The 15,052-nt window shown below is 38.1% G+C and overlaps 2 protein-coding genes across 2 annotated transcripts; one reads left to right on the plus strand and one right to left on the minus strand.

Annotated features, from left to right (window-relative positions):
- The first annotated feature begins 2,904 nt into the window (after nt 1-2,904).
- On the plus strand, nt 2,905-5,840 carry LOC145500448 (uncharacterized). The gene is made up of 2 exons (XM_081479963.1): nt 2,905-3,694; nt 5,257-5,840. Exons 1-2 carry the CDS (start codon nt 3,474-3,476, stop codon nt 5,807-5,809), a joined length of 774 nt encoding a protein of 257 aa, XP_081336089.1. The 5' UTR covers nt 2,905-3,473; the 3' UTR covers nt 5,810-5,840.
- A 4,325-nt stretch (nt 5,841-10,165) lies between these two features.
- Nucleotides 10,166-15,041, minus strand: LOC145499562 (uncharacterized). Its single transcript, XM_081479083.1, has 6 exons — nt 14,771-15,041; nt 13,173-13,328; nt 12,322-12,440; nt 12,125-12,229; nt 10,880-10,947; nt 10,166-10,761 (listed from the first exon to the last, which is right to left on the minus strand). Exons 1-6 carry the CDS (start codon nt 15,039-15,041, stop codon nt 10,629-10,631), a joined length of 852 nt encoding a protein of 283 aa, XP_081335209.1. The 3' UTR covers nt 10,166-10,628.
- Nucleotides 15,042-15,052: the final 11 nt, after the last annotated feature.

Below are 15,052 nucleotides of genomic sequence, written 5' to 3' on the forward strand. Positions count from 1 at the left end.
AAAGCCTGAGCGGACAGTCTACTGTCACGCAAATTTTCTCCAACGCAAGCTTCACATAGCACAACATAGTCTAAAAAGATCTGATAAAAACGTTGCAGTATCAGCTCGTGCAGTTGGCATTTTCAGGATTTTAATTTCTCAAAAACTATTCAAGAATTGATGAATTCTGGCTGGTCTTTTTCAAAGCCTTACAAACATTTAAACTCTATGACTTACCAAGAGATGATTCTCTTGGCCCAGGAGCATCTGTGATATACTCCTGCTTGGACTTACTTAATGTAACAAAAATAACGGCTCTGCAGTATGATAGGTGTACATAATTTTTTTCCGGCATTATCAAAAATCTAGCAAAGAAAGTAACTCAAAGCATGATGTTTGTCTTTTTTTTGCGCAAAGCATATTTACACTGTAAAATACCTGAATCTTTTTGAATTTCTTATATTTAGAAGTGTCAATGCTACATCTATCATTTTGGTGTTAGTTGCCATTATGTTATGAGGCGAACCAATGTCTTCCTCGATATAGACATATCCTCATAAATTCTTCCTCGATATTTGGCTAAGCTCATAATTCCCTCAATTTCTCTGAGTTTTTATTCATCTTCGTTTCTGTAAATGCTAAAAGTTTAGCTGATATTCTTATGTAAGTTTCGTGGTGCTCAACTATAACACGGAAGAATTTGAAGTCAGTTGTAGTTAAGTTCAAGGCGTTGAAGTACTGTTACCCCAAAAAAGAATTCTACTAAAAAAAATAGATTATTACCTTCTTCTAAGAGGTTTTAGTCTACTAGTATACTAATGTATGTGCTGCAATCTGATTGGCTGAGCTACTCGTATACTATCAGCCTAGCCGTTATAACATAACTAAAGCAAAGCGCGCGCTCTGATTGGTTAATTTAGCGTCTACTATTTGCCCATGGGTGTACGCTGCTGACGTGTGTGCTAACGTTTACAAAGCAAATCCTTTGACAGACATTGTTTCCAAAGTAATGGCCGACGTTCTTTTGCCAGAAATGCGAAACTGTCTTCACAGTTGTCTGAAGATGAAACTTTATCGAGTTACTGGTGTGCAGTCGGTCGTCATGAATGAATTTTCGCGCGCTTGTTTTCTCTTGTCATGTAGGACTACACGAACATTTTTTTGTGATGTAGCTCAATAAAAGGACTTCTGTTGTTCCAATGTCTCAATGTTATGTTATAAAACAAATGGTAAACGCCATAGCGTGCACTATTGAGTTATGGATGCACGCTGGAGGTTGCTAAGCACAAAAGAAGCGTAAGAGTCGCACGAGGCGATAGCCGAGTGCGACTCTAGCTTCTTGAGTGCTTAGCAAACCTCCCAAGTGCATCATAACTCAATAGTACACGCTATGGCGTTTACCATTTGTTAATTGGTAGAATTCTACTAGTATACTAATGGTGTAACCTGATTGGCTAAGCCATTGAACACTATCAGCCATTAGTGTGCAGTGGCTGGAGGTCGTCTAGGCAATGGCGACGTTTTTTTCGTTTTTCCAAAGTTTTGAAGGTAAATTTTGATGCAAAAGGATAATTAATTTCCTGAGAAGTCTAAACGAAGGACATTCACGGTTTCTTGACTTTTCAAAAAGTTGAAATAATTGAAAAAACTGATGCGCGCGCACAACTTCAATGTTAAATGACAATTCAATCCGAGCGATCTTTTTCAGGTGCGAAGTTTAATAATACGTCAAGAAATAATTGGAAGCCATTATTTGAAGTAAATTTTAGTAAAAATTCTACTAAAACAATTAGATTATTCGCTCTAGATTTCTATGAGTTGATACTGAGTTGATTCGGCCTTCGGCCTCATCAACTATCACCTCATAGAAATCTCGAGCTCATAAGCTAATTGTTAATTAGAGTGCAGCAGTGGCCGGAGGTCATCTACGAAATGGCGACGTTTTTTTTTCGTTTTAACAAAGTTTTGAAGGAACATTTTGATGAAAATGGATAAATTAATTCCTGATAAGACTAAAAGAAAAACATTAAGGGTTTCTTGACTTTAAAAATCTTGAAATTATTGGGAAAAAATGGTGCACGCGCACACGCCTTCAATTTCAAACGACAATTCAATACGAGCCATCTTTCTAAGGCGCAAAGTTTAATAATACGTCTAGAAGTAATTGGAAACCGTTACTTGAAGTAAATTTCAGTTAGAATTCTACTAAAACAATTAGATTATTCGCTTTCGATTTCTATGCGGTGATAGTTGATTTGGCCTTCGGCCTCATTAAGTATTATCACCTCATAGAAATCTTATCAACTATCACCCCATAGAAATCTCGAGCTCATAATGAAATTGATAAATATTACTTTCCTGTAGTTTGGAAGCCGAAAATTTTACAATGCACTGAACAGTTGTATCAAAAGAGGATCATCGTCTTTTGACTGTAAATAGTTACTGTATTTAGTCAAAATTTTTTTATTCTGAGTTTTTTAATAAGTTGAAGGCTAACCCTCTGAAAAACTTCTAAATCAACTTGAAAGCTAACGAAAGAATTCTGTTCGGTATATAATATAGTTGCCCTAGCTATCATCTTGTTGTTTTCATCACCTGACTGGCCAGAAAAGAGGAAAAGAGGAAAAGAGGCCGCGAAGGTGTACATTAGTATCAAAAGATTTATTCTGAATGTCTATGCTTACATATTGGTGCTTGTCACTCAGATTTAGAGCAAGTTCTATCGTAGTGCTGGGGCCCGTTTCTCGAAGGTCCCGAAAAGTTTTCGCACCCCAAAAGCCGCAGCAAAATCTCCAAACTTATGACTTCAGGGCTGTTTTATGCACATATTCTTAATATGAACAGAGACTCCCTTCATACAAGAAGTTTCAGGCGTATACAACTAAAAATGGCTTTGTGGGTTTCTGGGGCTTTCGAGAAACGCGCCCCTGGGTTCTTCTTGTTGTAACTGAACGACTTCAATTTCAGAAAGCCAACCGAAGCGTAATTTGCGATTTTTATGACCTGGAACTAATTTGAAATTTTTATAAACTGTTTTCTTTACAATGTTGCCTATCAGATCTTCAATTAACTCTGAAATGATCTCTGGCGGTTTTTTGCCTGTTATTAAACAGGACCGCTAAATAAAAAGCCGGATGCAGAACTGAGAAGGCAACAAACAAATGTTCACTCAAATTATTCTTGTTACAATAAGTGCGGCATAAATTTGTAAGGCCGGTTTCGAACAGACCAGCAAAGATTAAACCTGCTTGAATTGCTTTTGAGAAAAAATTATATTTTCCAAGATGATACGGTAACCTGTGCCTCTGAAACTCCTATGCGATTGCAATTGGCATTTTCCGACCCGATTTATACGCAAATTATTTGGCGGGTGTTTTCCCGGCCCGCGCTCACTCTGGTTAAGTGTCCTGCTAATTTTGTTCCGAAAAGCGAACGTCTCAGTCAGAATTAAGCCTCTTTCCCAGCAGTCACTTGGTCATTATCAACCTGTCTCTATGGTAACCTCTGTGACTTACAAGGTCAAGCTCATTTTTCACGCGCGAGCAGCAGCGCCTGACGCGTTTCACAAAATGGACGGGAAAATTGTTGTCACGTCTCATCCTCGATACGGATATTTTTATGATATCAAGACCAGTAGTAAACTTGTTCCTGTGATTCCGGACCTTGGGGTCTCACGAAGAAGCGTCTTTGATGAAGTGAAAACACCAGCATACAAGTAAGTTAATGATATTGCACGCGACTAATCACCCTTGGCCTTACATTAAATCAGCCTTGCTTAGCTTGAAAACGTTAAATATATCATCGGGCTTTCTTATCTCAGATATAGTGTTAAAGATCTTGGAAGCAATCTGTGAAGCATACGATTCTAAACCCAGTGGAGATCTTTCATGCTCAGATCCTGAGCTTTTTGCAAGATCTATTTCAGAAGCGCCTCGGCTTATGTTTGAAATATTTTGAAATGCTATATAGGATGAAATTCTAAATAAACTTCTTTTGTTTCGGCATTCCTAAAAGTTCACCAGGGTCATGCATTCAACTAATTGTCTATAGATTCAGTAAACATTTTAAAAGTCAAAGCTAAAAAAAATTTGAAATTATGTTTTTAATGTAATCTAGCTTATGTTTGAGTAAACAAATCAGAAACCCTGTATGTCTAGAATTGGAGAAAAGTTTGTCAAAAAAAAGTCGCGTAAAAAGTTAATTAGACACCAAAGCTTTGTTGAGATATCACTAAATTTTCGTTGTATAGACGCTGTTTTTCATGACCTGTGGCCCAAATTATTCCTTCACTGTAAGTCTTTTTTAAAATACGTTTAACATGGATATACTCAACTGAAAGACACTGACAAAAAAAATAGTGTGAAAAAGAACCGAACGCATTTCTAACTTTGTTTCAACTAGTATACGCGCTTTCAGATATAGATGAGTTTACTTTACTTCGTGGCAAAGAAAGTGCTCATTTTTCAACATGGAAGATTATCTTGGTGTTGACGTGATTTTACAGCAGCTTTCCTTCGCGTTGCTACGTCAAAATGCAAGTTGTCGCTTTCTGACAACAAAGACTTGTATGCATATTTTGAATTAAAATAGTTTGGAGCGTGACTAAGTTTTCATTTACGGTCCTCTGGGGATTTTATTAACGATTCATCTTCCTTTGTCATTATAAATTAGTTTGTTGTCATCTACAGTAGTTAAGAAATACTGTATTGCCTTTTAAGAGGTCACTTTAGAAACAAACAAAGACAGTTTTTAACATCGGTAAACAATTATCAGAACTTAGTTGAACGCAATTTTTGGCGCTACTACTGACTGCCCCAAATTAATTTTTCCGTCGTAATAATGCGCTGATTTCTTTTTTTTTTTTAACATAAGTTGAAATGAGATCATTTTATTAAAATTTTGATAAAAACAGTTTAAAATCCTCATGTGAACTAAATGGGTATTTTTAGAAGTTTACAACACTAGAATATTTTGGTATTTTGTGAGTGTGATTTCATTTCGCCTGTTTCGATTAGTTGACAGAATGTCTCCACATTGTCAGATTAGAGATTATAAACGTTTTAATAATCGCTCTGTTTGTTGTGATATTCCCTAAGGCAATTTAATATTGTATCGAGACACCTTAAAAAAAAAAGAAAGATGCTACCTTGGTCCAAATGCAATTGCTCAGCGGTAAATTACTATTTCAAGTCTTTCCCCAATTCTGATTGTAAACCTCACTGGTACAAAATTGCAAGTAAACTGAACTTACCGTTTCATTTTTCCATAAATTTAAAGGAAACAACACAATGTGTTCCGTGATTATACCATCGGTCGCTCGTCCCCTGTGTGGTACGTGAGCAATGCCGCCATGAGAGCAGCAACAAATGACCGCCTTCTACAGCTCTCTCAGCCCAAGAAGTTTCACTCGGAATATGAGCCTTGTCGGCCAGTTCAGACGTCTGTGTCTCGGGCGGCACAGAAGGCCGTCGCTTCACCTCGAGTTGAGACTCTTTGTACGCCGAAAACGAGGCCAAACATTGAGGGACGTGAGTGGACAATCAAGAAAGGTGCGCTTTCGTCACGGGCCTCACAGAGAGTGCAGGAACTGTCCCACGCGAAGGGTGTTCCTTTAGGGTTCACGCCGGACAAGATCCAAGTATGGGAAGTCTCGAAAGCCGCATTGAAAGCCAAGCCATCTAAGAGAATTGACGATCTGGCTTCACCGATTAAAAGAGAAATAGCCACGAACTTACCGAACCCTGATGCATTTGAGGTCAAGAAAGCCGCTCAAAAGGCGAAGTGTTCAGATCGAGTTGCTGAATTAGCACAGCCGATCATGAGAGGATAGCAAAAATGTCAACTTAAACAACACTTGGAGAAACTTCTTCCTTTTCAGAATGTATTTATTTACTAATTTATTTATTTTATTTTATTTATCTCAGTATTTATTTTTCAACACTCTTCTCGCGTTGTTTTTCTGAACATGACAAGCCTCCCTCTAAATGATTTTATCCCGTTACTTTGAATAAATAATAGTTTTATGATCAATCGTCTACAATGTTTTGATCTTCTCTTTTCAAGGTTGTCCGTCCCTGGAACAATCAGTTCTCCTTTTACAATAGTAATAGTAATAATATTTATTAATGAAAGCTCTCTCACCTACCGGTAATATACAGTGAGGTCCTGTTCTAAATATATCGTTAGTCACATAAATAAAGGAATAAAATACGATCTAAAACTAAAATAATGCAGGAAGAAAAAGAAGTTACGTAACTGAGAATGATTCCAAAACTTTACATTTAAAATCGGATATGGTACACGAGTTTCTTAAATCGCTATCTTAATTATTCCAATCTTTGAAGTCCCTTTGAAGTAAAACAAGCAGAGCTCTTCATTTGACCAACATCAAAAGAAATTAAATTTTCGATAATTTTTTTTTACATCCTTTTTTCACGCAGTCGAACCCCCGCTAACGGACACCCGTAGATTTTTAGTAATGGACCTAGCAAAAAACACACGCTGGATTTTTAACCTCCCTAAAGCAGAAACCTCTCTTAAGCGGACACTTCTCTGGTTCCGAGTGCGTCTCTAATTATAGGAGGTTGGACTGTACTCGTTGAGTTGTCCTCTCAGTATTTCGACAACCATAACACCTTTCTGCGCAAGGAATATTCTTCAATCAGGTATTCGTACAGTCCCTTACTAAGCGAGTATAGGTAAGAAAATAAGAGCTCTGCATATCATTTCAGCCCAGTTCGCGTAAGTTGTCTCTCTTTCTTGCTTGCTTCTACACGCTTCTCATTTTCCCACCCTCTCTTTCCCAATCCTTTTACTCTTCTCACTCACTCAAGCACTGTCGCATTTCTCAATCTCTTATTCATGCAGCGAGCGTGATCTTGAAAGGGACTGTCGCGAATATAGTTGATAAATGGCAATCCAAATTTCGTTGAGAACTTTAAGCTTATTAATTCAGCTCCCCAATCTTCATCCAGGTCCCTATTCAGCTACATGGTGGCGACCGATAGGGGTTCTGTTTTTCGAAGTGTCTTAATCAGTGTTGCTATATATTTGACTCTAAGAAATTCGATACCTCCGTAAGAATGAAAACCATTGACCGATCGGCACGATATGCTGAGTGCATGCTCAGCTCTCAGCCGGTAATGAACTGATCTACAACTGTTGAAGGCTAGTGTAAAACGTAGACTGCGAACTGCAGACTCTGGACCGGGGGTAAAATGCAGCCCGCAAACCAGGTAAAGTGCAGACTACAGACTATATATCGTGTTTTTCCCGTTATTGAGTGCTGACCGTAAACAGAGTTATTCAGGTTAATCGCAGTAAGAATATGCACTCCAGTTAACCTGAATATCACTCCGGTTAGACTGAATATTTTTCGGGTTAGCCTGAATATTACTCACGTTAGCCAAAATAACGCTTCAGTTAAAAATTCTTCAGTCTGCAGTCTGCGTTTTACCCCTGGTCTGCAGTGTGCATTTTACCCTCAGTCTGCATTTCACCCCCGGTCGTACAGGCTGCAGTCAGCAGTCTGTGGTCTTCGTTTTACAATGACCGAATTACCACCAGACTAACACTATTTTTTGAACAATGCCGAAAAACCAGGAACTGCGCGACACCCCACAAACATGACAAATACTGACAAATACGATTTTAATTTTTCATCAAAGCTTTGCAGTTCCCGCCAAAATCACAAACGAAAAGCGCGCGTGCATCTGGATGGCTCTTTCCAACGTCATTGAAAAAGAAAGTTTTCAAGAGTTTAATACGCACTTTTGTTGTCAAAGCCACGTTGGTGAATAATACCATGGATAGTAGAGTCTTCTACTATCCATGATAATACACGGCGTCCCTAGCAATGAGTCTTGAATCAATTCCTTGTACTTATAAGGAACGTGTTGAATCAAGGGTTGTTGACGAACTTTGCATGATCAGCGAGCAATGTTGGACATCACACGGAAAAAACACGAAAACGAAAGCAGTTTCACAAGACAGCGGGAAGGATCTAAGCAGCCTTGTGTGCAAAATGCTAGTCATTGAAGATGATAATACACGTTTTCCAACTTCTAAGACACCTCTTGCGGCATGGCAGGTTTGTGTATCACCCAAGCAACACAAAGGAGGTTATCAACTGAATCCACAAAGTTCAGATGCTCTTGGAACGAACAAGGCTGCAGTTTTCCGAAAATATCCGCAGTTTTTCACACCAGCACGCTGTTGTAGTAATTTCAAGGAGCCGGATAAAAGCGAACTGAATAGCTGTACAGGTGTTGAGCGGGAAAGTGGGGCGAAAGACGTAAAGGCTAAAAGTTCTCCGTTTGCACCTGAACAATCACCTATCAACGATAACAACTTTCAAGATGGCGGAAGGTTGGATAGAAACACGAATTCTCCGTACACTGAATTCAAGTTTTACCATTCAAAATATACTGATCACTATATGAAGAGTTATCGGGAACAAATCACTAACGTCAATATACGAAGACACGTACAATGGCGGTTGTGGGAAAACAGTATTAATACTGTGAACAAAACACCGAGAAAACCCCATGCAGTGAAAAGCAAAACCACACCAAAGTCTTCCTTCGCCTTTTACAGATTTTGCATCTCTAACAAGAAAAGTACTTGTGACAACGGTGTCTTGAAAGTTGGACCTTGCCCAAGAACCTTGCCTGAACAAAATGACTCGAAAAAGAGCCGAAAGACAGCGTCAACGGCGGAGAAAAAACCGGACCAACGAAAACAAAGAACATTTGTGACGAATCTGGAATTTCAAAGCAGACCCCAGGCGCGTACAGAAAATATCGTGACCACTTCTGGTCTGGATTGCGGGGAAAAAGATAACGGCACTGCCCCTAAAACGGAATCTAACAAGGGGAAACTGAAAAAAGTTCAACTCAAAGTTGACTGTTCTACTGAATCTCCTCGCATTGTGCCAAAAGCCGGCCGCCCAAATAAATCCAAGATTAGCCATTAATTGTAGAGTACTTTTCCGTGTTTTGCTCATTTGCGTTCTCACCCCTTGCTGTCGTTGTTTCAGTAGTTGTTGATATTTACTTTTTTTCTGTTTTACAGACTAGACCTTTAGGCGTTTATTTGAAGCCTTCGACACGATGTAACAAAAGCTACTCAGATATATCTGTAAGTATAAGCCTTGATCATTGAGTTTTTTTCTTTTTAACAGACCAACATTGAATTTCATTGAAAAACTGAGCAATATTTCTGGTTTTATGGAAGATAACGTTTTCATTTTGATTTTCATGTCATCTTTAAACCTGAATAATTTAACTCGTAGGCTCATAAGTGGACGTGTTCTAAGATTAACACCACAGTAAAATTAACTCACTTCATGGAAATTATGAATTACGTGGAAATTTTAGCTACACTGGCGGAACAACAATTCTAACTCAATCTGACATTTCTATGTAATTAACAGATTATGGTAAGAGTTGATAAGAGTTGTTTCACATCGGAGGGTAGGCTCTTCCTGGATTTAGTTGGTAAAGGAAAGCAAACAATAGCACAAAACTTTCATCTGCAATGAATATGTGGATTTAATGTTTATGAAACATACTGGGGTAACTCTGTTTACTGTATCATCAACAAGCTGTATCAGAGTATCACAGTTGTGCAACAGGTGAATATCGATGATCTTCAATTCAAGTTATAACAGTGTATAGTTGGTTTTATAACAGTTATCCACTGGATAGTTATTGATGTGTTGGATAAGAATATCCACCCTTAAAAAACCCAAAGCCTGGACTAAAAATTTCTAAAAATTTATTGTAACATTTTCTTTTCTACATTTTATGCTACATATATAGTATGAAAAAAAAGTTACAAGAAAGCCAGCATTTGAAGAAAGGGAATTTCTACGAATTACAACCCCCAAACCAATCACTCATTGCCAACAGATAAGTAAAACACCAAGTGACTATGGTGAGTCTCCAGGGTTTTCTCCTGACAAGAGTGTTGAAGTGAGCCCCATGAGAAGTCCTGTACCTTCTGTATCTGGCACAAGTGTTAGAAGTCAAGTAATCACAGAGATGTTAATAAAGAGAGAGCCTCAAGTGGTGTTTCCAAAAAATAGCACCTTCCAAGCTTGTATTACTCCGTCCAATTACTCCACCAGCAGTGTGGAGTCTCATATTAGGATACAGAAAGGATGGCACAGCTGATAGCATTGCACAAGAATTGGATGAAGAGAAAAACTACAATGAAAACCATGTGAAGAGAGTGCCCTCTAAAACTTCAATTCCAAGAATTGGTCCTTTCATTTCCGATTGATCTGAATTATTATAGAGGGACAGTAACTAACTCATACTTGTTTCTTTATGGCGTCAAGCCTTTATTAAAGCTAACCAAAGATAACTTTTAGGATTCATCATTTACATGAAATGAATTTGTTAATCATTCTACAGGTGGAAATTTGAGTAGACATTAAGCCAATCCTACCAGTAGGAAGGTACTATAAGTACTTCTAGAATATTGTAACACTGAAATATCTTATTTATTTACAAATGTTATCATTTTACAGTTGACAAAGATACTGTGGCTGCTTGGACGTAATACCAATTATAATAAAAGTTTAATAGAGCAAGTATTGCAATCAAAATATATTTTTAGATTGTTCTCTGTAATCAATGGCAAATTCACAGTTTTGAGCCATTAAGATCCCAATTATATTTACTATAACTAATTTTGATTGAACTGGTACTGTCTGTTACTTCCATTAGACTCTTTAATTTATCCTGTTCTTCCTTTGCAAGATGCTGACAAATCCACCTGAAGATTCAAAGAGTAAAAAAGAAAAATCTTTATCTACGAAAAAAACCTATTGAACCATGCATGGAAGACAAGCCAACATTTACTCATTTGATAATTCCAAAAGGTATTTCAGTACCTTAAACATTCTTGCTCCGTTGATCCAAAATCTGTTTTGTACCACAGAAATATTCTTGACAAGATGACCTAGTGAAATGGTTGGAAAAATAGTATTAAACACATTGTTGTGAGGGCTTTATTAGGACATAGCAGAGGTTTGTGTATTAAAGTTCTGCTTTTGGGAGTGTTTGGTAATTTTTTATAATCATGTTTTATTGCTAATCTGTGAATGATTGGTCCTGTACTATTCCCTGACAGGGCATGGTCATGTCTGATGTGCATGCTGCACTTGAAAGGCTAACATATTATCAAAGTTTTGCCTAAATACAGTCTGGATGGGGGGGGGGGGGGGGGAGGGGGACATTTACAAAATGTTTTGTGGGGGTATGCAATGTATTCAGACCAAAACATAATGATTTTTGATACCATATAACAAGCCTGACCCAAACAGCGATACCCACCTTCAGACCAGACTGACTCAAATACCACACCTTCTGATACCACAAATACCTGACTCTTTAACCTAGAAAGAGATTACCTGCCTACAATGCACATGTTGCAGTTATATTTTGTTATCTCCGTTAATTTTTGATTCCATAATTTATTTACATCATGGTTTGTTTTCTTTTAGTTAGTTCATTATTTTAGAATTTATCTTAACCCAATAATATTAACTAGAGATATTGAAAACAAAAATAACAAGCTAGAAGAAAATGAACCACAATATTATATTTCGTTGAAAGAAAAAATTAACTGAGTGTCAAAAATAAACAGGCAATCACTTTGGCTTTGGCCTTACTATAGGTTTGAAATGGCTGAGTAGTCTAATTGCATTGGTAAGTAATTGCTTTGGTTTTTGTTTTATGACACTCAATTGAAGAATGCTCAACAAAATAACCAACCATAAGATGTACATGCTCTGTGCATCACAGAATGGTCCTGCTTGTTTTTTTGTTTTGTTTTTTGTTTTGTTTTTTTCCACTGATCTCATACAAACAAAGATATCTGTCCATGAACTTTTCTCTTACAGTCTTCATCCTTGACTGCATGCATTTAGCAAATATCTTCTAAACTTGTGGTCTTAACAGAACAAAAAACGTATAGAGAATGTTCTACAAAACCTGGGTTTCCTGCAAGACTATCCCGTGATGCGCAGAACATATGAGTGCACTAATAAACAAAGGCAACTAAAATTTTGATGACTAATGCCATAAGACAAAAGAAGAGAATAATTATAATAATGTTCTAATTGTTATGTACCAACCCCATTCTTGTCAATGCACACTTCTTGGGTGCAAAAACTCTTTGCTGCTGAATCAAGTCCTCTCTCAAGATTCTCTGCAGAAAACACCTTGATTGCAGGACATGACTGCAACATTCAATTGATACAAAAAGCCTAAGTTGAGAAGTGTCAAATTGAACAGTACATATCAGAGGTAAGGGAGAAACATTACTTAGTACCTTTGCTCCACACACTAAAGCAAAGTGAATCCTAGGGTCAACTTCTGTCACGGTGAACCGGAGGCGAGGATCAGCATCCTCAAATAAAGGTTTTCCTCCAGAGGGATGGGGTCTGTTACCTAACGGTGAAGGAAAAAGTTGATCTTTACTGTTTACTCCAATCTAATCATCCTTATCGTCGTCATCATAATCATCATTATCATCATCTTTATAAAGTTGGCAAGGCCGATAAGGTATGTCAACTTAAATTCCTTTATCTTAATTTGAGTTTCCCTTTCCCACATTTAATATGCTTTGACTTGAGTTCCACTGCTCTTTTGAGTCTAGTTGTATGTTTCTCTCAGGTCTAGGAGGTATATTTCCCCCAGGGATAGTTGATGAGTTTCCGCCCTGGTGCAGTACAGGTCAGAAAAATGGGATAAGAGAGGCCCATGACAACTTCTTCTAGACAATGTCAGCTACTTTTTGAAAACAGTTTTCAACAATTTTCTATAGCTGGTTATTTACAACAATACCCACCAAAATTCTGGTAGTTGCCGGGTCTTATTGAAAACAAGTTGCAAATAAAGAGACCCTGACAGAAGGAATGGGAACTGTTCTTGTATAAAAAGTTAAGGGTTACTCAAGGCAACTAAACTTCTCTAAACTGGACAGAAAGCAGTGCTCCACCCTCACCCCACAAAGAACACTGAGCAATACTAAAATATCCCAAGAGAATAACATTCTTATTTTTGCATAACAATCCAGAAGAGAGAAAGGAGAAACTGTTTGAATTACGATGACTTGTAAATGAGTAACTGTGGAAGTGAAACAAAATGAAGGAAGATAATAATACCACAAAAGTCATTTACCTCTGAGAATTCCATGTTCAATATCATCTAAAGAAAATGTGTAACCACCAATGTTGTATGAAGTTCTTCTCCAGAAATTCTCAATCTCTAGGACTGAGTTTGGTAATCCACTTTCACACATTGCCAAGCCATGAATTGTGAGAGAGTTGTAGATATCTCAGTACAGTTTATATCAAGGAATTGTGAAACTTAAGTGGAAAGACTGTTCTTTTATTTTATTTTATTATAATCCATGCACTTCCCCTCACAGATATGGACTTAATTTATGCAACAAAAGAGAAAAAAGCAGATTTAACATCGATCCAAGCAGAAGTGATTCCACCCCTGCCCCCTTGCCACTGATGAGCTTAACCAATCAGCCTTTTATACAGTCCAGGAAAAAATACATGAAAGCAATATGAACTTCAACTAAGACACTAAGGCCATCCCATTTTCCTTTGTTAAACATCATAAGACTAGGGGTCAGTTGGTCAATCACAGTGAAAAATTAAACGTGCTCCCCAGTTTATTAAAGGTCTACCTTTAGAAAGCTGCACTCCCATAGGCAAACAGGCACCCTCGAACTGGGGGGGGGGGGGGGGATTTTCTTGCCCGAAAAATTTAGGTAATGCCCGAATGCGAGAGTGTTGAAATCGGGATGCAAACGCACTCAAATTGCATGAAAAACAAAAATGTTCACAATTCCCACATCTAATGAAACTGCTATAATTCCAAAAATAGATATATACAAAGCTTACATAATCAATCATAATCTACCAACAGTCTCAAATCCAAGTAAAGTCTAAAACTTATTAAAGAAAAAAACCTGAAAAAAGTAACTAACTATAAACTTTATTTATGAGCTTTGGAAATCACACAAACAGCATTATTTTGTAATGTTTTCTCTCAAGTGTCATTGCCTGAATCATTAGTGTTTTGCCCGAAAAATCACATGATCTCCGCAGCTGGAGGGGCTGCGGCCCTTCTTGCCTCCCCCCCTCCCCCCCAACTCATACAACTCCTCAGATCAATACCAGGTACTGGAAATAACAAGACAGGTTATTAAATCCACATGGATACAGCACATCTAAAACAGGAGTCAGAGGGTTTCAGGATGTTCGGAGTGTTGCCATTACCATTATCACAGGTCTCGCAAGCTCCTCGCAGGGCCATAGCTAGTAACAAGCAAACTAAGGCACTTGCCTCAGTCAGTTTTTTGTATGGGCAATGCCTCTGTCATAATTTTTTCTGACTACAACCCTGCCTTGTATTGGGAGTTAATAAAATGTTCACAACACCCAAGGAGCTTGCAATTGGGAGACCTGTGCCATTATTAAGAGTAATAAACACTTAGGCTAACCTAACCGTTATTTAGGTTAACCAGCATGTTTTATAGGCTTACCCTGTCTCACTCACCCCCCACATTCATTTTAGACTTACTTTTTGGATGTGAACTACGGAAGAGTGCACTCTCCTCCCCCCGCCCCCCCCCCCCCCACCCCACCCACCACTCCATCACCGAGGCCTTGCGTCTCAGCACAGATGCATGTCAAGTTGAAAAATTGACTCACGATTTCAGCATAATCAGGAGCAAGAATACTGCGAGTCATAAAAGATACTCAGAAAGAACGCTATTTTCTCTTTCTGTTCTAAATTTCCCAGATTCACGGCTTTCAAGGCTTTAGTTCTGTCCACATATTCCTGAAACAAGTCGCTTTCTTTCAACGCACTGTAGTCAACTGCTCGACCCTCCTCTGTGATAAAGCTCCCTTTGATCTTTAACATAAGCCTCTGAAGATCTTTAGAGAGATCAAGGGCAGAAAGTGAGTTTTCTTGCAGTTGTCCGCCAGCATTCAAGACCGGAGCATCGCTTGTGTTCGCGGCCGACATGTTGACAAGTG

This window comes from Orbicella franksi, chromosome 10, assembly GCF_964199315.1.
Source record: "Orbicella franksi chromosome 10, jaOrbFran1.1, whole genome shotgun sequence".
NCBI classification, from domain to species: Eukaryota; Metazoa; Cnidaria; class Anthozoa; order Scleractinia; family Merulinidae; genus Orbicella; species Orbicella franksi.